Raw genomic sequence first — 25672 nt, 5'->3', positions numbered from 1 at the left:
ATCAAGCCTTTAACCTAGTTCATATCTTCCTTCTGGGAATATTTCCTACCCTTCTTCCACTCAACTCTTCGCTTCACATCAGTCAAAGTTTACCTTTGGGTTATGAGTACTTTTTGTGTTCAGGTCTACAAGCTATTCATCCTCCGATTTCCAGCTGTGTACAGGTCTTGTCGACCTCCACCGGTCTCTAGTGGTGTGGGATTCTCAACTTGTTGCTCCCTTCTTTTGAACTTTATACAGTTTGGCACCTTGATACAGTAGTTTCTCTGTACCCCTCCTTTTTGTCTGGACAACAGAGGTCATGAGATGTCATATATATCTCATCATTGTGCTTCTATTTTTCTATTAAGCCTCATTCTGACCCTGGAGAAATGGCTTTTCATACCTTGGATTGCAAAAGAACCTTGGCTTTTCTCTTACAACGAACTATGCGCTACAAAACCTTTTCTCACTGGTTCATCCCCTTTGTTCTTCACGGGTTGGCATAGCATATCCCTAGAGATCTATTTCCACATACCTTCTTTTTCCATGTTTCTGCTACACTGCATCTTTCAGGATCTCTGATAGCATGTAAGATCTCAGCTATTGTGGCTTCAGTTGCATTCTTCCTTTCCTCTTCATGGGTACAGCCTGCAGAGCAGCTCCTTGTTCCTCACTTTACACATTCATTCCCCACTCCTTTCTGGAATTTTTTCCCAGAAGGGAGGGTTGCTTTGGCCAAGTAGTATTCTTCAAAAATTTATTTCCTTCATTGGCCAACTCTCCCTCCATCCTGTTAACAATAAGCTAGGGAGTCCCATATGTGGTGTGGTGTTTTGGTTTTTTGGGGGGATTTTATATACCGCCTATCAAGGTTATCTAAGTGGTTTTACATTCATGTACTCAAGCATTTTCCCTATCTTTCCCGGTGGGCTCACAATCTATCTAATGTACCTGGGGCTATGGAGGATTAAGTGACTTGTCTGCTTGTCCTAGGATAAAGCACAGTTACTTACCATAACAGGACAGCAGGCAGATATTCTCACAACCCACCCACTTCCCCTGGTTGGCTTCTTAGCTTGCTTGCGGAACTGAGGTACCGTGAGTGGGCATCGGATGGGAAGGCACTCGCACATGCATGGGTGTGGGCATTCGCAAAGTTTCTTAAAACTTAAAGTAACAGTACACTTTTCATACTGTCCATACCAGGCTCCGTGGATGACGTCACCCATTTGTGAGAATATCTGCCTCCTGTCCTGGATAAACACCTGTTACGGTAAATAACTGTGTTGTATGGGAACTCCATGCCACTTCAGCCAACTTTTTATAAAGGTTTTATGAGGGTTTAGAAATTAATCCCAATATGGCTCTGTTCTGATGATATCTGCAGCTTTTGACAAGGTAAATCACCACCTGCTCATCAATACGCTGTCCCTGGTTGGATTTCAGGGCTCTGTTATCTCATGGTTTTCTTCCTGTCTTTTCCCTCGCACCTTTAGCATATGCTTTGGTGGATCCTCCTCCACTGCCATCCTGCTGTTGGTCGATGTACCTCTAGGCTCTGTCCTGGGACCACTTTTTTTTCCATCTGTACTTTTTCCCTTGGTGCTCTAATCTCTTCCCATGGCTTCCAGTATCACTACTATGCTGACAACTCACAAATCTATCTCTCTACACCTGAAATCTCGACAGACATTCAGTCCTGGGTTTCAACATGCTTGTATGACATCGCTACCTGGATGTCTTGCCGCCAATTAAAATTAAACATGACCAAGAATGAGCACTTAAACCCCTCTCTCCTCTGTTTCTGTGAACAACACCCTCATTTTCCTCGACTCGGCTCACAATTTTGGGGCAATCTTTGACTCATATCTATCCTTCTCTTTATGTTTCCAACAGACTGCCAAAACCTGTTGTTTCTTTCTCTACAATATCTCTAGAATCGGACACTTTCTGAGTTCACTGCTAAGACCCTCATCACCTCTGGCCTAGAGTACAACAATCTGTTTCTCACTGGCCTTCTGCTAAACCATCTCTCTCCCCTTCAATCTGTTCAGAACTCTGCTGCATGCCTCATATTCTGCCAATGTCGCAATGCCCACATTGCCCCTCTCAAGTCACTTCATTGGCTCCCTATCCATTTGTCCATCCAGTTCAAACTCCTCTTACTGATCTACAAATGTATTCTCTTCACAGCTCCTCAGTATCTCTCCTCTCTCCCCACACTCTCCCCTGGTCAAGCCGCTCTTTGGGTAAGTCTCTCATATCTGTACCTTTCTCCTCTACTGCCAAATCCAGACTCCCTCCCTTCTACTTTGTTCCAGGCTTACAGTGCAGCAAACTGTCTGACTTAGTATGTTATAATGCCCCTGTATCGCTCCATGGTGCGACCTCATTTGGAGTATTGCGTTCAATTATGGTCTCTTTATCTCAAGAAAGATATAGTGGCGCTAGAAAAGGTTCAAAGAAGAGCGACCAAGATGGTAAAGGGGATGGAACTCCTCTCATATGAGGAAAGACTAAAACGATTAGGGCTCTTCAGCTTGGAAAAGAGACAGCTGAGATGAGATATGATTGAAGTCTACAAGATAGATTTTTCACTCTGTCAAAAATTACAGACTAGGGGACACTAGATGAAGTTTCACAGAAATACTTTTAAACCAATAGGAGGAAACTTTTTTTCACTCAGAGAATAGTTAAGCTCTGGAATGCTTTGCCAGAGGATGTGGTAAGAGCGGATAGCATAGCTGGTTTTAAGAAAGATTTGGACCAGTTCCTGGAGGAAAAGTCCATAATCTGTTATTGAGAGAGACATGGGGGAAGCCACTCTTGCCCTGTATTGGTAGCATGGAATATTGCCACACCTTGGGTTTTGGCCAGGTACTAGTGACCTGGATTGGCCACCATGAGAACAGGCTACTAGGCTTGATGGACCATTGGTCTGACCCAGTAAGGCTATTCTTATGTTCTTATCTCTAGCAGTATTCAAAATCCAGACTCCAACCCACCTGCTAAGACAGATATTGGTACTTATCATTCCCTCTGTCATACCCCCACCTGAGTACTGTGTATAGATGTATTTTCTTGTCCAATTTGCATGTCTTGACTAGATTGTAAGCTCTTTTGAGCAAGGTTTGTCTCTTCTGTGTTTTGATGTACAGTGCTACATATGTCCATTAGTGCTATAGAAATGATGATTAGTAGTATGTCACCCCAACAGAGTGGCTTTAGCAATCCTCACTGTCCATGCAGAAAAAAACGCATTTCAGTGCCTGCATTTTTTACCAGAATTAAATACATTTTTTTAAAGGAAAACTATCTAGCAGTTTACCCTCTGATTTATTTATTAATATTTCAGAAGCAGATTTTAGTATAAAGTCTGAATAGATGGATAAACTATGTATAAAGGGAATCTTGTTAGCAGCAGCTGCTGCCTTTTCCCTGTGAAAAAAATGGAAGGTCATACTAAAGTCTTCTGTTTGGTTTTCTGGTAATTCATTCCTGCTTGTCCAAGGAGTTGTAAATTGCCTGAAAAGTGACAATGCAAACAACCACCCTCCTTTTCCAACCATTGCATTTCTGCAGCATCTTTGCCATTTTGCAGTTCAGAGTCTTACGATAGTCCCGGGCATAGGAGGTGGTTTTGTAAAACAAAAGAGAAGAAAAAACATAAAATTGTTCATTTATTATAGTGCCATGGTGGTAAAGGTGAGGTGTGCTTAAGAAGACTGAATGAGGATTGTGATTTCTGGATTGTGGTATAGGCATGGACTGTAATATTTCTTCCACATGAGGAAGAGAAGTTGTAGGTAGGTTTAGAGGGCCTCATGGCCACCAGTGAGTTTATGGAAGAGTTCCTCATTCAGCGCTGTGTTTTGGTCCTTGGAACGTGTGGACATGAAGATGTAGCCTCCAATGTACTCATGTACAATCTTGCAGTTGCTTGAGATACAGCTGAAGGCCACATTGATATGCTCATCAAACTCAATGGCAACCTTGAAAAACACAAAGAATATGTGAGAGAAGAAAGTGATATGGAATTTGAGTTGCTTGTATTATATATTTGCATGCCAAGATATAGGCGGAAAACTAGAGAACTCTAGTGAGCTCAGCTCTCTTCTGATCATGTTAAGTAATAATCACATGATAATGCAAAAGAATGCTTCAATATCCCATAGGCAATAGTGGACATATTGATATAGCTACTAATTCTTTAACCCTTTCTCTCACCTAACTTGTTCAATATTATTAGCCAATAATAGTAGTCATTTTATTTACATCAAAAAGATGAAAGAAAGGCTGAGGTAAGCATATCAGGATTTGAACCTGGAAGCTTCAAGTATACATTTAAGTTGTGTGGAGCCTTTCTGTCTTAATTTTTCTTCTCCTCCTTTCTTGTTACAGAACTAGATTCTATACAGAAACTCGGCAGCCCCTCTCATCCAATTATTCTCTACTGTTTGGTTAACATCAAAAAGAATCCTTAACAGAATCCAACTGAACCCGCCATCCACAAAATACCTTCACTACAAGTGAATTTTCCATTCTATGCTAATTCATCTGGGTGTAAAAATCTGGAATGACCTGACTTGAAGCTATCAGGAAAGAGACAAACTATACCACATTCAGAAAAAAACTTGAAGACTCACATCTTTGACAATTAACTGTCTTAGTTTTTGTATAGCATCCCCTACTTCTAGGTCCCTCCTCTTGCTTCTCCGTGCCCCCTTCCCTTACAACTTTCCCTTCCTCGTTGATCTGTCACCTTGAGCCTGTATAGGTATGTGCGACTCACAAATGGAAGATTAGATTAGAATCTTCCAGCTTCATAAAATGGTAGAGGGTGCATCTTTGTAGTTGGACCAAATCTAAAGTGTCATTTAATTGAAATGTTACAGAAATACAGGCAGTCTGGCTTGTAGCATAATATCTTGCCTTCCCTATTCTGTTCCCTCCTTGAAGGCCGCAATCCAGTCGGGTTTTCAGGATTTCCCCAATGAATATGCATTGAAAGCAATGCATGCACATAGATATATATTGGGGAAATCCCCATATATATCATTGGGGAAATCCTGAAAACCCGACTGGATTGCGGCCCTCAAGGAGGGACTTTGAGACCCCTGCTCTAAGCGGAGTGCGAGTCCTCCACCTGCAGTGCTGCCAGTGAGGGGTGTTTCACATTTCCAATAATGAGGAATAGCAAAGTTCTGCCGGTATCTAAGGAACCTGCCTGTCCCTACGATTGAAGCACCCCCCCCCCCCACCAGGGGTAGCAGTGCAGTTGGAGGACACTTACTCTGCTTAAAGGGAACAATGCTTATCTACTGGTGAGAAGAACACAAATTCTAGCTTTGTTTTCTTAATGGCAGTCACTTAATTTTGCACACAAATGCTGTTAGCAGGATTCCTGTGATAACAGCATGAAAAAGGCGCTTGTTTGCTTCTAGCTTATATTCTTGGTAGAGGAGCTATGCATTTCTGACCACACATGATGGACAGTTGAAAATTAAGCCTGTGCTTACCTGCCTGATGTCCCAGTTGACGTTCCACTGGCGCATATTGCTGTAGCGCCATGTTTTTACTACATCGCCTATACTCAGGTCAATGCGGATCAGACGGTTGTTGGCAATGCCCAGAATTTCATCTTTCCGGCAGCCCTTGAATCTGAAGGAATAGATGAAGAAAGAGGTGACTGCATGATAGAAACTTAAGGATGTAGTGGGTCTGGTAATGAAGCAAGGGTCATAGCACTAGGGCCATATAGATGTAACTTGTCAAAAGGTTTGCCTGCCTGCTAGATAAATTCTTCCTTCCAAATTCACAAGCTATATAAAATTTAGCAGGGGAAAAAGAAAAAAGATCCCAGCCCGAGAGATTTCCTAAGGTAGATTTTTCAGATTTAATCGGTTAGCAGGACACTGTGTTAACTGGCTAAATTTAGCCAGACAAATACATGTTATGTATTAGTAGGTCTAAATCTATTTGTATGCTCCTAAGCTATCTTTCCCTGACTCCCATATAAAAGATGCTTTGATCCCTTTTGCTCTCTATAGCCTGGAACCTGATCCAAAATGAGAAATGTCGCCCCCCCCCAGCCCCAATCCCCCCTTAACTTTAAATGTGTAAGCAGAAATAGTGATTCTCCTTCCTCCCACCCAAATTGGGCTCTACCTCTGATACCCATGTCTGATAAAGGAAAGAATTGTCCCTCATCATCCCTATTTTCCAGAAGGTCCTCAGATCTCTCCTCTGGATTTGGCAAGAAGACTCACGGTTCCTGCTGGCATGGAGTCCAGGATAACTCTGGCAATAATAGGTGGATTTCAGTGCTACCCTACTAAGGATAGTTACTGCAGCTTAAGGTGAGATTTTACTGTATAGCAGCTGCAAATTTTACATGACATCTTTTATGGGGGTGTTTGCTATTTCTGTTGCAGGTCACGTGTTAATGTTCACATTAGTGCATGGTAGTTACTACCTCCTATTTAGGAAGTAGTAAGTGATCTCACATTAACTTCATTAGTTGGTTAGCACATGGTAAGTGTAACATGCTAGCTGGTTAATGCTTCTATGCCTTGTCTCTGCCCATGCTTTCGATGGAAAAATATGAAAAATGAGTGGTTTAATCCATAGAAACAGGCAAACTACTACAAAATCCTTTAATGTGGTCAGGCAACAGCCTGTTTCTGTGCATTAACTGAGCATTAAGGAGTTAATTCTGTTTTGTAAAAGGGCTCCTAAATTTGTTAAATGTAGGCAGTCTAATTTGTTTGGCAAGATTTAGATCAATGTTCTTCAACCTTTTGACACCTATGGACTAGCGGAAATAAAATAATTATTTTGTGGACCACCAGTTGAAGAACACTGGGCTAAATCGTGCCCATCTCCACTCAATCTCTGCTCCAGACCCCGCCCCCATAATAGTACTAATTGTAACACCATTTTTTCCATCCATTTTTCATATATACACACATCCTCTATAATAAAACCCTAAGCTCGCATGCGCACTTAGGACGGCGTGTTCACTGCCACCTGGGTCCCTGCCAAATTCGATTTTTGAACACGGAAACAAGGAACACGCCGGCGACTCCCCCAGCCCGCCCTCACTCCGTCTAACAGCGGTGTCAAACTCGTGGCCCCCCAGGAACTGTTCTGCAGCCCGCGGTCTGGATGGCTCCCTTATCCTTGCCAAAGTTTTTAAGTTCAAAGCTGCCACCGCAGCTCCTCTCACAAGCTGCACCTGTGTTGAAAGCTTCTCTGATGTCACGTCACAGAGAAGGCTTCCTACGCAGGCACGAATTGTGAGAGGAGCCGATGTAGGAGCTTTAAACTCAAAAGTAACTTCGACAAGGGTAAGGGAGCAGGCCAGAAACGCTGCTGCACAGGGAAGTGGGGTGGAGGGAGGGAAATGCTGCTGCTGCACAGGGAAATGGAGGGGGAGGGAATGCTGCTGTTGCAGCTGCACAGGGAAGGTGGGGGGGAGAGGGAGATGCTGCTGCAGCACAGGGAAGGGTGGGAGGGAAATGCTGCTGCACAGGGAAGTGGCGGGGGGAGGGAAATGTTGCTGCTGCACAGGGAAGGGTGGAAGGGAAATTCTGCTGCTGCTGCTGCACAGGGAAGTAGGGGGGGGAGGGAAATGCTGCTGCACAGGGAAGTGGGGGGAGAGGGAAAGGGGGCCATGGAGAAAGACAAAGAAAGGCAGGCAGCACACGAGAATGAAAGACAGCGGGCAGGGAGAGAGACAGGTAGAAAGAAAGACAGACAGATAAAGGAGGCTAGCGAGAGAGACAGACAGAAAGAAAGACAGTCAAAGGGGGCCAGGGAGAGAGAAAGACAGACAGACAGGGGGTAGGGAGAGAGAGAGACAGAAAGAAAGATAAACAGACAATGGGAGGGAGAGAGAAAGAAAGGGGAAGGGAGAGAGACAGAAAGAAAGACAGACATATTCTAGAACCTGTTAATGTAACAGGCTTAAACACTAGTACAATATAATCGTATTAACAACACATAATGGTTAACCACAAAATTAAAATACACAAAGCACAATGTATGCTTTTCAGCATTCATTCCTACCAAACAGATAACCCCATGCAAATACAGGACCAAAAACTAAAAGTACTAATATTTACAAACAAACCCTAAGATGCAAGACTCTGCAAGCAGTACAACCCCAGAGGAAAAGAGACAAATGCATTTCTTCCTGAACAGACAAATCAATCACTAAATAAAAAAAATAAAAGCATTTCCTCTACCGTTGTTGTCTCTCTTCCTCCATGTGCCTTGCCTTCTGGCCGGCTCCCTTAGTGCTGCATTGCACAAAGCTGTGGGAAGCGGCTCCTCGCGCCTCATCTGGAAGCCTTCCCTCTGACATTGCGATGTCAAAGAGAAGACTTCCGGGTCAGGCACAGGCCACGGGTAGGAACCTTTTCCCATGTCTTTGTGCACTGCAGCACTCAGGGAGCCTGCCTGAAGACGCCACATTGATCATACCGAGGACCGGCAGCTACAGAACAATCTCTTGGGCCCGATGGAGGTGCTGGCCCTGTGGACCGGCAGAAAATTTCTAAGGATCGGCAGTTGAATAACACTGATTTAGATGACCTTTGAACTGAACACCGAGAAAACAAAATTCTTCTTAGCCATAGAACTTTTCAGTAAACTCCCTAGCACTAAGGGGAACAACATTCCCATCTCCCCCACAATTAGAATCCTGGGTGTACATCTAGACAGACAATTGTCCATGTCTGCCCAAGTGAACCATGTCATACGCAAAGGCTTCAACACTCTGGAAACTTAGATCCATAAGAAAATACTTTGAACAGGCGCCATTCAAACTCCTAGTCCAAGCACCATCCCTAAGCATCCCAGACTACTGCAACATAAATACTTCAAGAGACTAAGCATTGTCCAAAACACTACAGTGAGGCTCATCTATAATGTGAAAAAATTTGACCACATTACCACACTCTACCAAAAACTACATTGGCCGACGATAGAGAACAGAGTGCTCTTCAAATTGTGCTGTCTCTTTTACAAAGCACTACATGGTTTACTGCCCAACTACCTTACTAATTAATTCATATTCGCTGGACCTGAATGATCCACATGACATCAAATCATTCATCATCTTCCCCTCAGCCAAAGGATGCACTCAAAATGATTCATTAACAGACTCCTATCCTACTAAGCCTCCTCCAAAGATCCAGAATGGAATCAAAACTGGTCAGAGCATCAACCTCCTACATGCACTTCAGAAAACTGATAGAAGCACACCTCCAAATTCGGCAATCTACCCTAGAACTCCCAGGATAAGTCTTCTGTCGCCATCACTCCCTCAATTCCTTGTTGCAGCTCACGGACAATGGTCATCCTTTACCTCTTTCTAAACATTTGTTTCATTACCACATGTAGCTTGCTGACTCTACTCAGCCTTATCTCTTTTGTAAACAACCTAGAACTGAAAGGCTTTTGCGGTATATAAATAAAGATTTATGTTATGTTAACATCAACCTGGTTAGGTTACCTAAAAATTTAGATAAATATAACTGGTTAAATTTTATCTTTTCTGTTCAGCATTTTCTTTTGAAAATCTTCCTCAGTGTCTTCTCTGGATCTGCTTTTTCTGTTGACTTCTAATTATCTTGAGTGATCTGATTGCATACACCTAAATTAAGCATTTAAATATTACTTAACAACACTGATATGGAAACTGAAAAATAAGAGAATTTACCTGACTAAAAAGTAAGAGATCCCAAAGTCTGGAAGGGACTGCCATGCTTGAATAAACCTCATCTTAGCCTCCATCAAATTGAGCTGAGCCACATTCTGATGGGCTTCCAGGATACGAGGAGTTAGCTGCAAATAGAATCGAACACACAAAATTGTTTAAACTATTTAGCTGTTGTTAAGTCTCTAGAAATCCTAGCACCTCAACTCTCCATGCAGGACCCTACTGCACTCTAAATCTCGATGTGAAAGAAAGTGAAGTTGCGTAACTGAAAAGGTATTCTGTGGGGACAGCAAGAAACCAAATAACCACTCAAGTGGTGACGTTACCAGATGGAGCTAACCAAATCTACTCTTCCAGAGCTCAGAAACCTCTAAAGATGTTTCTATTTGGGTTTTCCTGTGCTCTACAGTGGCTCATTTCTTTCAATCAGTGTTTAAGGTAGCTTTAACTACTAGCTGGGTGAAAGAGACTATATGGAAGCATGATCTGTTCTCCAAAGTGAATCACCATTCCAGTGCAATATGAATGGTATGCTGAACTAGGGTTGCCAGATTTTCCAATCGTAAAATCCAGACCCACTAGACCTGCCCCCTAGGCCTGCCCAGTTCTGCCCTAATTCCGTCCTAGCCCCGCCCCCTGCTCTTGGGTAGGGGGGAAGTCTGCGCATGCGTGGCAGCCGTGCATGTGCAGACTTCCTCCCTGCCCAAAGCGATAGAAGGAGGCTTTTCAAAATCTGGACAAAGTGCTGGGTTTTGAATAGCCGTCTAGACCCCCGGACATGTCCTCAAAAGGAGGACATGTCCAGGGAAATCTACACATCTGATAACCCTATGCTGAACCATAGAGTTATCTATGAGCATACTGCAGAAGATGTCAATCACAGATTTTCAACTCCTCCTCCACAGTTTCTGCTGCCCCCTCCAGTTCTTCCTTCTGCAGGCAAGCATAAAGGCATCTTTCTGATCTGATCCATTTATTTCTTTATTGTTTCGAGGTAGTTTTTCTGTTAGACTGAAGCATTGTCATTTGGTATGGGAGCTTGCTCCACCTATTCACATACCTTTTTTTTTTTTTTGGCTTTTCAGCCTCTCTCACAGCTCACCTGGTGTGGGAGCTTTTGCCAATTATTCTCATACCTTAATATGGATTTTATATTTTGGTTCATTGGGCTCCTACTCTGTTTGAATGCCAGCAATGTTTACTCAGTAGGTCTATCTCCTCCAGACTTTTTAGAATCAACTTTAGTAGATTGTTCCTGTCTGGGACAGAAAATTCCTATTATTATAGGTAATAGAAAACCTTTCCATAAGAAATCGATCTCCCCCAGAAATTTAATTACCTATTTTATTAGCTAATAATGATCCAAAGATTTTTTTAGATTCTCTTACTCTCTTACTGTCTTTTATTGTAACGCTAGATCTGTTTGCAATAAACGCCAGATCATAAAAGACCTGTTATCTGATTTAGATCCAGGTCTAATGTGTATTACTGAATCATGGATTTCTCAGGATGACACTTTTACCCAAAATGACATTTGCCCCCAGGGCCTATTGTCTTTCAGAAACAATAAAAAAGGTGGTGGACTAGCTTTATTATTTAAATAATTTTTTAATGTTCAATTGCTCGAAAAGGCTACAGTTAGAGTATTTGCTGGCATCTGTTAAAGATGAACTTTCTTCCTCTTTTTCTATCAACCCCCAATTCCTTGGAATAGATCTTCTGTTTTGGATATGATCACCAATGCCGCAACTAAATTTCATAGATTATTAATGATAGGTGATTTAAATTTACATCTTGAAGATACTAATAAAAGGGATGTCTCTGATTTCATCCTTTTTCTTCAGTCATTGGGTTTTTCATCTTCACCTTTTACTTCAACCCATGAAAAAGGTCATTCACTGGATATTGTTAGTTTTTTTTGATCATACCACCCAACAGACTTTTATTGATCCTGTCCACTGGCAGCAAGTCCCTTGGACTGATCACCACCTTGGTGAGTTTTCACTTCCTATTTTTATGTCCCCTATTTCGACACAATCTTTGCAGAAAAAAAACTGTTACTTTTAGAAAGAAAATCTGCCCAGAATCCTTCTGGTCTCAAGTCTTAGCTTCCCTCCCTGGTTCCCCTAGGGAATATCCTATTGATTTGATCTGGCCTAAGTGGAGTTCTTTTATGGAACTTATCTATCATTTTTTAGCACCAGTCACTACTAAAATCATTTCTTATGTTCAGAATGCACCATGGTTTTTACTTTCCATAGAGTTATGAAACAAAATTGTAGAAAGTTAGAAAAGAAATGGAAAAAAATCTCATTCAGACTTGGACAAATTAAACTGGAGAAATGCAATTAGAATATATAATTTTGAACTTAGGAAAGCGAGGAAATCTTACTATGGTTATAAAATAGCTAAGTTCGATAACCAGAGTGGCACCCTATTTAAACTCTGGCATTCTTTGACCAACTCTGATTCTAAATCTGACCATTCTTCATCTCCCTCTGCTGATACTCTAGCTTGTTTTTTTTTCAAGATAAAATCTCTCTCATTAGACAATCTTTTCCCACAAGCAAAACTGAGTATCTCCCTACATATTTCAAAATTTCTATAGAGGAGATTCCAGCTGATCGCTACTGGTGTTCTTTCACTCCAGTATCTGAACTTCAAGTTTCTAGACTGTGTGAAAAGATGAGAAAATGTAAATGTTCACTGGACCCTTTTCTGTCATATCTGTTTCTTAATATTCCTTCTCAAGCTATAACATGGTTAACCGTTTTACTGAATTTCACATGGGACAATTCATGGGACAAATAACATTTATTCCTCTTCTAAAAAAGTAGATTTAGATCCTAAGGTCCCCTCTCACTACTGACCAATTGCTAATATACCTTTATTAACAAAAATGTTGGAGTCAGTTGTAGCTGGTCAACTTACTGACTATTTGGAGAAATTTTCTTTACTTCAGCCGTTTCAACATGGATTTCGCTCTAATTTTAGTACTGAAACCTTATTGATTTCTCTTCTTTCAAAAACTCAACAAATTTGTCTTCAAAATAAATGTTCTATTCTACTCGAGTTTGATTTATCTGCAGCGTTTGATGTAGTACATCATGATATTTTACTTCAGCTACTTTCAGATATAGGTCTCCATCAGGTTGTTATGGATTGGTTTTCTAAATTTCTTCTGTACCGTTCCTACTCAGTAAATATTGAAGGCGATATCTCCAATTCCTGGAAGCTTCCCTGAGGGGTTCCTCAAGGCTCCCCACTCTCTCCAATTTTATTCAATCTCTATATGACCACACTGAACACCTTTAAGCTGTCAGCTTTGGAAACGTTATTCACTTATGCGGATGATATCTTTATATTGATTGAGATTGATCCGGATATTACCAATCTAGTTTCCAAAGTAAATCTTTGTATTTCCAAACTTCAAGCCTGGGCTTTATCTGTCTGGATGAAGCTTAATACAACTAAAACTAAGCTTTTGTGGTTAGGTCCAAGATTGGACTGTCTTCCTCCTACTGTAGCTCTGGAATCTGGGTCCTCCTTACCAATCGAGCTTTATGCTAAGATATTGGGAGTCCTTATTGATTCCTCTCTTTCCTTTAAGGACCAAATAAATTCCTTGGTCAAGAAATGCTTCTTTAGTTTGCGAATGCTGAGGAAGGTTAGACATCTTTTTCATCACCGTCATTTTTCTATCTTAGTTCAATCAATTATATTATCACGTCTTGATTACTGTAACACTATCTACCTCGGCATTACAAAAATTTGTCTTCATAGATTCCAGTTAATTCAGAATACTGCTGCGAAGCTGATCTTTGGAAAATGTAAATTTGATCATGTGACACCCCCCCCCCCCTCTGCTTCAGTCTTCATTGGCTCCCGGTTTATTTTACAATTCAATTTAAATGTGCTTGTTTTTCTTTTAAAATTCTACATGGTATCTTTAATCCTTTTATTCCTTTATTTTGGAATGTTTACCAATTCTCCTTTGCAAGAAGTATCAACAATTTATACTCTCCCTTTCTTCTAAAAAGGGGATTAAAGGAGTCAAGATCTTCAGTCAATCTATGGTCTTTAAATTCTCTCAACTCTGGAATGATCTCCCCCTTTTTTTTTTTTAAGGAGTTCCAGTTCATTTCAATTTTTCTGTAAATCTTAAAAAACTTCTCTATTTGCCAAACATTTTGAAAATTAATTCTATTGAAATTTTGCTATTATCTTCTATTTATCATTTGTAAATCATTCCCTGTTTATTTAATTGCTGTAAACCGAGTCGAGCCTTCTCAGAATGATGACTCGGTATACAAAGTTAAGCTTTAGTTTCGTTTCTTTGGCTTGTTTGTGGATTTTTTTGTGCAGCTTAAAGGGACTGCTTTGCCTACTTGGAGAGATATATCTTTCGGGGACCTGTGCAGTTAGCGTGATGAAGATTTGTGGAGCTCAGGGTTCTGGGCCCTAAATTCTTGCTCACTTCCTTGACTTTGGTCAGGAACTTGAGTGCAGGCCATTAAGGCATCAATAGCATTCCTTTGAGGTGCTCATGGTGCCAGCTGCAGCTTTGCCTCCCACCCTCCTTTTTTACTGCATTGGTCACAGCCCAGGGGAGTTGAGGATCAGTGCGACTATGGTCCAACTGGCAGCCCAAAGATCTCGGCATGGCAGCTGACTAATGGCTTGAGGCAGAGAAACCCTCCAGATCCAGTTACACTTTAAAGGAGCTGAAGCAGGATGTAACACCATTTCCCCAGCAAATGGTCTGTGAGTAAAGGCTGTGACAACCTATATGGAAAATTGGTGGTGGTGGGGGTGTTTCTTGGAAACAGTTTTGACTGTTTCTGCAATTAAGTCTGTGGTTCCCCTCCTCTAAAATCCAAATTTTTGAGCTTTTTGAGCAGCCCTGAAGTGTTTAAGGCACTTTTTGGCACCAAAACACTTCCGCCTCAGCCATCTTGGATTTCCTGATTCCCCCCCCCAAGTTCTCTAACTTCTTCAAAACACCTCTTTTTTGCCTCAAAACTGATAGAGATGGAGTTCTCAGATCCTAATATCCCTATATCATGCCTTATTTGTGCTGTATGGGTGCCTGAAGCACACTCTTGCATGTGGTACAGGATGGAGGGACGGGAGCTTCAGGCTTAGCTCCTCCATAGTCCTCTTGGACTGGAGAAAGGCAGATGATTCTATTGGGGGGAAAGAAACATCTCCTGGAGCCCTTGGACAGTGGTACTGCACATCATAAGGGTGTAGATGCTTGACTGCACAAGAAAAGGTAACTACCCTATACTAAGGGGGAAGGAGTGTTGCCCTCTCAGGTCTTTACCCCAGATTTCATTAATCTCCTCTGGAAGGCTTATGCACAAGGGTGAACTCCACCTTTCAGGTCCACTGGCAAGCAGCCCAGCATGCAGGCCTGCTGATGCTCAGAGCATTTCTTCCCTGAGGGTGGAGACTGTTCTGGATTCTGATAGACCATCTGACAGAGACTTGGGGGATGAAGGGTCAGATTTGATTCCTTTACTGTTCCAAAATGAGGCTTCCCTGGCAAAACTAGGAGGCAATATCATCCATTGGCTAGGGAAAAGACCCCTCCATTCACCGACTCTTTAAGTCCGATGTATTGCTCGAGATCATTACAAAGTCCCTTCAAGAGCTGAAGATAGACCCTCTGCAAACTCTGTCCTCTCAATGTTCTCTTCTGTGCAGAGTCCAGGCTCAGCCTACATCTTTTCTGTGGCACCTGGACATGAAGATCCTAGTCACAGAATCCTGGGAGACCCCTGAAGGCTTGCTGAAGATGGCTAAAACCATGACTAAGCTGCATGCCATAGATCAGGATGTTCAGAAAATGTTTGCTCTGCCAAAGGTGGATGCCCAAATGACCAAATGTACCTCCCTGCCAAGCAAGGGAGGCATAGTTTTGAAAGATCTGCAGGACTTCAGAGTGGATATGGTCCTCAAGAGGCAGTTTGAGGCTCTAGCCTTAGGGATTAAGGCTTCATCTGCAGCCTCCTTCGTGGCATGCACCTGTCATTGCAGGTTAAGAAATCAGGACTTGGTGGCGGCTGAGCCCTGGCACAGTTTGGTAGACGTAGACTAGGTAGTGGATGCACTCTATGATATAATCAGTCATGGAGAAAGTGTCAGCATATTCTATCTCTGCCCATCTTATGCTTTGGCTCAGACAATGGGCAGGTGATTTGACCTCTAAAGCAATGCCAGGTAGGCTCCCGTTCAGGGGACAGATGCTGTTTGACAACAGCCTAGACAATCTTATGGCCAGTGTACAAGATCACCGGCCAAGATCTTTACCAGATAATAGACCCTGAGCAGCTGGGTTCCTTTCGTGGGTCACAGCACTCTCCACCAGTATTCCACAGATGCCTCTGCTCAGAGAGCCTTTTAAGGTGCCAAACAGAAATTTGCTGGGAACCGGAGGAATCTAGGTTCAGGTTCCCATTCCATATTGCCAGCCAAAAAGCCACAATGATGCCAGCTCTCAAGCCGCTCCTCTGAAGATTGGAGGTTGGCTCTCGGACTAGCTGGAGGCCTGGGAAAAGATAATAAACAAACGCTGGGTCCTGGAGATTGTCAGAGAGGCTTACAAGATAAGAGTTTGTGCGCCTTCCCTCTGACTGATTTGTAGATTCACCAGTTAACTAGCCAGAGAAGGTGGAAAAGGTCCAAGCAACATTATGCATGTTGCTAAATATTCAAGCCATAAAACCAGTTCCTCCAGAAGACTCAGGCAGATGCTCCATATATTTTGTCTTGCCCAAGAAAGGCTCAGAGGAGTGAAGACTCATCCTGGATATCACTCATCAACGCAGCCCGGAGAGCTCCTCAGTTCTAGATGGAGACTATTCAGTCCGTCTTCACAGCAGTGCAGCCAGAGGAATTTCTGCCGCCCTAGATTTGACATAAGTCTACCTTCACATCTCAATCTTCCCAGAATACAAAGTTCCCGAGATTCCATGTGTTGGTGAATCTCACTACTAATTCTCATCACTTCCCTTTGGGCTGGCAATGGCACCCTGAACTTTAACCAAGGTTATGGTGGTGGTGGCCACTCATCTTCACAGAGCAGGTTGGCAGGTGTAGGCATACTTGGATGATTGACTCATCAGATCAACGTCCCACATGTAAGGAGAAAATGAGGTAGCGGCAGCTGTGGAGATGTTAGAGTCTGGGATAGATTATTAACTTTCAAAACAGCCACTTAGTTCTGACACAGTACTTGGAATATCTGGGGGTCCTATTTAATATGGCAGAATGCCGAGTCTTTCTTCCAGAAGCATGCAAACAGAAGCTTCATGGTCAAATTATAGACCTGTTGCCCAAGCCAGCGCCTACTGTATAGCATTACATGCAAGTCCTGGGGTTAATGGCGGCCACTATAGAGATGGTACCCTGTGTGAAGGCACACATGCACCTCCTCCAGGACACCTTGTTTTCTCACTGGTCACCTCAGAGAGACTCCCTACAAATTCCACTCCCTTGGATAGTAGCTACCAGAAGCAGCATGGAACTTGTGGCTTCCCCCACAGTCTCTAGTGAAAGGAATCTCACCCTGGATCAATTCCTAGGTCATCCTAATGATGGATGCCAGCTTGTGTAGCTCAGGGCCTCATTGCAATAGTAACTCAGTTCAAGGACAGTAGACTTCATCTCAGTAGAAGTCGTCTATCAACAGGCTAGAACTGCAAGCTGTTCGTCTAGTGCTGTACTGACTGCAGTCTTTACTGGAAGGTGAGGCAGTCAGAGTCTTCTCCGACAATGCCACTGTAGTGGTCTATGTCAGCAGGCAGGGAGGCACCAGGAGTGCTCCGCTCCAGCATAAGGCAAAAGCATTATTTATTTGAGCAGAAGCATATCTGCAGGCGATCTCTGGTGCTCACATGGCTGGGGTGAACAATGTTCAAGTGGATTATCTCAGCAGACAGACATTAGATCTGGGAGAGTGGTTGTTGTCCCTGAAAGTATTCCAGGCCATTGTGAGATGATGGGGTCGTCCGACATTCGATCTTATGGCAACTGTAAAAAGCAAAAAGGCGACTCTGTTCTTCAGCCAAAGATACGAACACATGAGGTGCAGGGCTAGACACCGTAGTTCAACCATGGCCAGAGACTGGGCTTCTATGGCTCCAGATTGGTCCAAGCACCTGTGGTATTCAAACCTCATTCACCTACAGAAGGAACAAAGTCTCAGACTCCAGATGCATCCAGACTTGACCTCACAGAGGCCGATTGCCCTAGAACAGGGGTGCCCAAAAGGTCGATCGTGATCAACCAGTAGATCGCAAAGGCAACACGAGTGAATCACGAAGCTCATCCCGGGCTCTGTGATAGACTCACATTGTCTTTACATTCTGTTCTCCCTGCTTCCCCAATGCCAGGCCAGGCGCATACAAACACTGGGCCCACAACCTTCCTCCCCAACGTCAATTCTGATGTCAGAGAGGAAGTTCCAGGCCAGCCAATCGCTGCCTGGCTGGCCCGGAACTTCCTCTCTGACATCAGAATTGACGTCGGGGGAGGGGGGGAGGCTTTTGGGCTCAGTGCTTGTACACGCCTGGCATCAGAGAAGAAGGGAGAAATCGTCAGCAGTGGCTTGGGGGGGCAGGGAGAGAGAAAGAAAGACAGAAAGAAAGAAAGGGGGCAGGGAGAGAGAAAGAAAGAAAGGCAGGGAGAGAGGAAGAATAAGTTGGACTCATGGAGGGACAGAGAGAGATGTTGGTTAGGGAATGGAATGAGGTCTGGAGGAGAGGAAGCATGCAGGAGGCAGAAATAAATAAATATTGGATTTACAGTCAGAAGGAAGTGCAACCAGAGACTCATGAAATCACCAGACAGCAAAAGTAGTAAAAATGATTTTATTTTAAATTTAGTGATCAAAATGTGTCTGAATTTATATCTGCTGTCTATATTTTGCATTATGGCCCCCTTTTACTAAACCACAATAGCAGTTTTTAGCGCAGGGAGCCTATGAGCGTCGGGAGCAGTGTGGGGCATTCAGCACAGCTCCCTGTGCTAAAAAACGCTATTGCAGTTTAGTAAAAAGGGAGGGGGAATATTTGTCTATTTTTGTATAGTTGTTACTGAGGTGTCGTTGCATATTTTAAAGTCATTTGCCTTGACCTCTTTTAAAAAAAACCCGAATATAAATTATAATTAACATTTTCTCTGCGTGCATTGTGCTTTTTAAAATTTTATTGTTAGTAGATCATTTTGACTTGGTCATTTTAAAAGTAGCTCGCAAGCCAAAAAAGTGTGGGCACCCCTGATCTAGATGTTGAAAGTTCATAATGCATAATTTGCGTAAAGGATTGCTGTGAGCTCCAGCTGATTAGCCTGTAAATACCTTTTCAAATTGTCATTATCCTTTGGGTTTGATATTGACAGCAGGCATGCAATCTGATGTTCAAAGCATCTGTTATCAGCATCAATTGAATCTGGAGGTTGGAACCATCTTTTCATCACCCAAAGTGTACTTTTAAAGGCTTCAGTCACTTAAATCTTATATGACAGTGGTTGAACACTAGTTCAGTTGGAATTACAATTGACGTTGTGCCTCACATATACAATAAGGGTAAGGTACAATATGAACTGTCACTGCCAAGTGTTCTATCAAGCATAATATCTGGCTCACTGATGTATTCTAAAGTGAAAGTATCTTGTTAACTACAGCAGTTACCACCTCTGCCTATGGTTGAGGTCAGAATGCCTTGGCTGTTGGTATATGTATGATTGCCCTTAGGAATTTCCTTTAGAATGTTGATGAAAAGCCCTAAGGTTCAAAGGATTTCCATGGATAGCTGGATCAAACCATATGTACAAAATGGAACTCACCATTGCAACGCAAAAAGGTTATGTGAGTAAATTTCAGAAAGTCTGGGGACCGTTAACAGATTTTTGTAATGAATGATTAACTTTTCCCATGATAAGATATTTGATTAGAGGGGAAAAGGGGTGGGATTTTATTTTTGATTATTACATAATATATCAATATTTGAATGAATTCACAATAAAGATGATTTTATGTATTATTGAATTGGGAGGGAGGGAGGGATGGGGGATTATTATATTCAATAAGAATGATATAAATTTAGATTTCTTACATAATATAATTATAGAATACTAATTCCTAATGAAATGTTAAATTTGATGCTAATATGTGAGTTAATCAAGTGTGTATCTTTAAGTTTTATATGAATTTAATTGATACACTTGTTGTAACATACAAAAATGAATAAAGAATTATAAAATAAAAACAAACCTGTATAGGCGGTACTGCCAGAGATTAGGCAATTATCCAGAGAGGGGACTACAAATATCCCCATACAATGTAAGTGAGCTGTTGCAGTGGCCACATACTTTGTGAATATTTGAAGGGTATAGCTGTGCTAGATCAAACTTAATTTTTAATTTAAAAAAAGATCAGGTTACTCAGAACCTCGTACTGCTAGATGGGAAGCAAAGTCTGACCAATTGTAACTGATAATAAAAAGTCTGACAAATGGAAACAGTTGCATAAGTTTAGAAAACCTTTCTAGAGGTTTCTGTGTTCTGGGATATCCCACCCAGTTGGATATACATGATGAGGGCACCATTTGGGTAGCCATAGCGATCCTGCTTGTTCTGGAGAACAACTCTTTTCTGCATTACCTGCTTGGCTTTGAATTTCTTCTGGTATCTGGGAGATACAAGTGCCTGAGTGTTCATGTTCTCAGCATCAGCGGCTATTTGACAGTCAGGGTTGGATTTCTGCAACAGCAGAAAGGAGAGGATGTTCTGGATCTCAGACTGGTATGTGCCGTCTGCCATGGTCTTGCCCTTTGCTGCCAGTCGGCATGCTGCCATCCATTTGGCATACTGTTGCTCCTAAAATGGAACGATAAATGGTATCATAAGGCAGCAGTCAAATGGGAACTGCAGCAGTGCTAGTGGGAGAACTGACTTGGTATACTGCATCAGGTCGTCTTATGTCCTGGTGGTTTGTACCTATCCATTTGGGCTTACAGCTCAACTGGAACCAGGGCTGGGATGACATGAACCTTCATTTGAAAACGTGCAAGTGGGGATGGAAATGTACACATCAACCAGGGATATAACAAAAGTAAGTCTTTATTAAAATATTAAACAACAGTCTCTGGTATGTATTCACTGCATGTCGTGGACCCGATACGGTCCATGTTTCAGCTCAAAAACCTACTTCAGGGGTATAATCGACATCTAGCAGATTAAGTTCTTGTGACATTAAAAAACAGCTTAAATAATGAGACCTATAAAATGAGGGGAAGCCCCTTTAGAACAGCGGTCTCAAACTCGCGACCCGCAGTCTAGTACCCGAACTTGCAACTGCCTGCTGCCATCACGTATGCCGGAACTCCTGCCTTCGCATATCTGCCGGATACGCAAAGGCAGGAGTCCCAGCATATGTGACGGCAGCAGGCAGTTGCAAATCAGCTGACACCGGCGCAATCTCGAACACTGGGCAGGAAGAGAAGCTCTGCCACCTGCGTCAGCTGACTTGCAACTGCCTGCTGCCGTCGCATATGCTGGGACTCCTGTCTTTGCATATCCAGCAGATACATGAAGGCAGGAGTCCCAGCATATGTGACAGCTGCAGGAAGTTGCAAGTCAGCTGACGCCGGAGCTTCTCTTCCTGCCCAGTGTGCATCAGGTACTGCTGGACAAGGAGAGGAGTGGAAGAAGGAAGGGAGAAGGGGTACTGCTGGACAAGGGGGAGGCAAAAGGAAGGGAGAAGAGGTGCTGCTGGATCTAGCAGAAAGGGAGGGAAAGGAAAGGTGATACACACTGGAGGGGAGGGTGAGATGATGCATGGGGAGAGAGCATGTTGGGTTGGGGGTGTGAAGGAGGGATGCCACTGAGGGAAGAGGCAAGGATAGAGAGAGAAAGCGTGTAGGAGGCAGAAAGTGTTGGACTCATGGAGAGGGCAAGATGGATGGGGAGGACAGAAAGGAGGTAAGGAGAAATGTTACACTGGGGAAGGGGGAGAGCGCAGAGAGTGAAAAGTTGGACTCATGGAGGGAGAGAGAGAGATGTTGTTTGGTTGATGGAAGGAGGATCAGAGGAGAAGCATGCAGGAGGAAGAGAAAAAAAATGTTGCACTGGTGGAAAGGAGGGAGAAATGTTGGACTGGGAGGGGGCCAGAAAGGAGGAAGGGAAGGAAGATGGACTGTAGAGGGCAGAAAGGAGGAAGGGAAAGATAAATGTTACACTGGGGGGAAGGAGAGAGAGATATGATGGGAAGGTAAGACATGGAAACGTAGATTTTGAGAAGAAAGCAGAAAAAAGGGAAAAATTGAATGGTAAGTTAATGCCAAAGATGGATGCAAGACAGAATGTGAAGACGGAGAGAAAAACAGTCAAAGAACAAGAAGGCCCTGGAAACATAGTTAAAAGCACAGAAAAATGAAGTCACCAGACAACAAAGGTAGGGAAAATGATTTTATTTTCAATATAGTGATTGAAATGTGTCAGTTCTGAGAAAGGAAAGATGTTAAACTTTAACTGTGAGGGCCACAGAAAAAAATAGGATATTTAGAGGGCTGCAGAAAAAATAGTTAATGTCATATTAAAGAAATGACAATTTTGCATGAGGTAAAACTCTTTATAGTTTATAAATCTTTCCTTTATAAACTATAAAGAGTTTTACCTCATGCAAAATTGTCATTTCTTTAATATGACATTAACTATTTTTTCTGCAGCCCTCCAAGTACCTACAAATCCAAAATGTGGCCCTGCAAAGGGTTTGCGTTTGAGACCACTGCTTTAGAATGTAGAACAGCGGTAAAAGCTCTGAGCTCTGTTGGGAAACATCTGCCTATCTCCGAGCAACTCTTTGTCCCCAAATTCACTTCCCTTCCTATTCCTTTTCTCTCTTGCTTTGGTTCATTCTCCCCCTTCTCAGGAACACCCCCAGCAACTTGTTCTGTCCTCACTCTCCCCAGTGTATTATAGTCCTCTTCCCTCGCAGCAGTCGCTCCCATTCCATTTAACAATTAAGAACATAAGAAGTTGCCTCCGCTGAGGCAGACCATAGGTCCATCCTGCCCAGCGGTCCGCTCCCGCGGCGGCCCATCAGGCCCATTGCCTGAGTAGTGGTCTATACCTATCTATACCCTTCAATCCCTTTTTCTTCTAGGAATCTATCCAAACCTTCTTTGAAACCATTTAATGTTTTCTTGTCTACAACAGCCTCTGGAAGCGCGTTCCATGTATCCACCACCCTCTGAGTGAAAAAGAACTTCCTAGCGTTTGTTCTAAACCTGTCCCCTTTCAATTTCTCCGAGTGCCCCCTTGTACTTGTGGTGCCCCATAATTTGAAAAATCTGTCCCTGTCTACTTTTTCTATGCCCTTCAGGATCTTGAAGGTTTCTATCATGTCTCCTCCAGTGTTCCCTCTAAGCTGCGCTGGCGTGTGCTGGCGCACAAAATATTGCCTCGCAGCGCACAATGTCACGTCACAGCGCACGGCGTACGGAGATGGCAGGCCGCGGCGAGAGGAGAATCGGGCGAGTTGGCGCTGGCGCCCGATATTTTTAGCGCATGGGGAAAAAATTTTGCTCACACCACCCGCCCGCTTAGAGGGAGCACTGGTCTCCTCTAAGTCTCCGCTTTTCCAGGGAGAAAAGTCCCAACTGCTTCAATCTGTCGGTATATGGGAGATTTTCCATTCCCTTTATCAGTTTAGTTGCTCTTCTCTGTACTCCCTCAAGTACTGCCATGTCCTTCTTGAGGTACGGCGACCAGTACTGGACACAATACTCCAGATGCGGCCGCACCATTGCACGATACAGCGGCATGATGACTTCCTTCGTCCTGGTCGTAATACCCTTCTTAATGATACCCAACATTCTGTTTGCTTTCTTTGAGGCTGTGGCGCACTGCGCCGATACCTTCAGTGTTGCGTCTACCATCACTCCCAGGTCTCTCTCCAGGTTACTGACCCCTAGTGTTGTTCCCCCCATTTTGTATGTGAACATCGGGTTCTTTTTCCCCACGTGCATGACCTTGCATTTCCCTATGTTGAAGTTCATTTGCCATTTTTCGGCCCACTTTTCCAGCTGCGTTAGATCCTTTTGGAGATCTTCGCAGTCTTCCCTGGTTTGAGCCCTGCTGTATAGTTTGGTGTCATCTGCAAATTTAATGACCTCACACTTGGTTCCCACCTCTAGGTCGTTTATGTAGATATTGAACAGGAGCGGTCCTAGCACCGACCCCTGCGGAACACCACTCATGACCCCTTTCCAGTCTGAGTAATGGCCCTTTACGCCAACCCTCTGCTTCCTGTTTGCCAGCCAGTTTTTGATCCATCGGTGGACCTCCCCTTGCACCCCGTGGTTCCATATCTTCTTAAGCAGTCTCTTGTGTGGTACCTTGTCGAAGGCTTTTTGGAAGTCAAGGTAAATGATGTCTATAGATTCCCCTTTATCCACCTGGCTGTTCCCTCAAAGAAGTACAATAAGTTTGTGAGGCATGACGACGCCGCCGCCAAACTATGCAACATAGTAGATAACAGCACCTTACCCGACAGTATGGAGCAGGACCTGCTCTTATTGGAACATTGGTCCTCGACTTGGCAGCTGGGCTTTAATGCCAAAAAATGTAAGGTCATGCACCTTGGCAGCAAAAACCCATGCAGAACTTACACTCTGAATGGTGAGACCTTAGCTAGGACTAGGGAAGAACGTGATTTGGGAGTAATCATTAGTGCAGATATGAAAACTGCCAAGCAGGTGGAGAAAGCTGCATCCAAGGCTAGACAAATGGTGGGATGCATCCGTAGAGGTTTCGTCAGCCGGAGGCCCGAAGTCATAATGCCCCTGTACAGATCCATGGTGAGACCTCATCTTGAATATTGTGTTCAATTCTGGAGACCACATTATCAAAAAGATGTGCGGAGAATCGAGTCGGTTCAGCAAATTACCACCAGGATGGTCTCGGGACTCAAGAACCTCCCATATGAGGAAAGACTGAATAAACTGCAACTATACTCGCTCGAGGAACGTAGAGAGAGGGGGGACATGATTGAGACTTTTAAATATATCACGGGCCGCATCGAGGTGGAAGATGATATCTTCTTTCTTAAAGGACCTTCAACCACAAGAGGTCATCCGCTGAAAATCAAAGGTGGGCAATTTCATGGCGACACCAGGAAGTATTTCTTCACTGAAAGGGTAGTCGATCATTGGAATGAACTTCCATTGCAGGTGATTAATGCCAGCAGCGTGCTCGATTTCAAAAAGAAATGGGATATGTATGTGGGATCTCTAGCCGGGTGAAGTCTGGGGGTGGGTCATTAGCGTGGGCAGACTTGATGGGCTACAGCCCTTTTCTGCCGTCATATTCTATGTTTCTATGACCTGCCCTTGCAGAAGCCATGTTGACTCGGTTTTAGCTGCCCATTTTTTTCGGTGTGTTCACAGATGCTGTCTTTAATCAGTGCCTCCATCATCTTTCCCGGGACTGAGGTCAGGCTCACCGGCCTGTAGTTTCCTGGGTCACCCCTTGAGCCCTTCTTGAAGATGGGCGTAACATTTGCTATTTTCCAATCCTCTGGGATCTCTCCGGTTTTTAAGGATAGGTTGTATATTTGTCAAAGTGGCTCCGCTATTTCGTTTTTTAGTTCCTTGAGTACCCTTGGGTGAATGCCGTCTGGACCTGGCGATTTGTCACTCTTTAGTCTGTCTGTCTGCCTGAGGACATCTTCTTGGCTTATCTCTAAATTGACCAGCTTATCATCTTGGTCTCCTATTGCGATCTCCTCGGGTTCCGGAATGTTGGTTGTATTCTCCATCGTGAAGACTGACATGAAGAACTCATTTAACCTGTCAGCTATTTCTTTCTCTTCTTTTACTACTCCCTTTCTGTCTCCATCATCCAATGGTCCCACTTCTTCTCTTGCCGGTTGCTTCCCCTTGACATATCTGAAGA

At 43.3% G+C, this 25672-nt stretch overlaps 1 protein-coding gene across 2 annotated transcripts in view; it reads right to left on the bottom strand.

Moving 5' to 3' along the window:
- Positions 1-2915: 2915 nt before the first annotated feature.
- FERMT3 (fermitin family member 3) overlaps positions 2916-25672 on the bottom strand; it is a 109207-nt gene continuing 86450 nt past the window's right edge. For both annotated transcript variants that reach the window (XM_033954015.1, XM_033954016.1), the window contains exons 12-15: positions 20378-20593; positions 9710-9834; positions 5502-5643; positions 2916-3974 (exon numbers count right to left, since the gene is read on the bottom strand). In XM_033954015.1, the coding sequence (XP_033809906.1) occupies positions 3795-3974; positions 5502-5643; positions 9710-9834; positions 20378-20593 (663 nt within the window). In that variant the 3' untranslated portion in view covers positions 2916-3794. The remainder of the gene's footprint in view (positions 3975-5501; positions 5644-9709; positions 9835-20377; positions 20594-25672) is intronic.

This window comes from Geotrypetes seraphini, chromosome 8 (assembly GCF_902459505.1).
Source record: "Geotrypetes seraphini chromosome 8, aGeoSer1.1, whole genome shotgun sequence".
Classification (NCBI taxonomy): Eukaryota; Metazoa; Chordata; class Amphibia; order Gymnophiona; family Dermophiidae; genus Geotrypetes; species Geotrypetes seraphini.
This window is presented reverse-complemented; position numbering and strand designations above follow the sequence as displayed.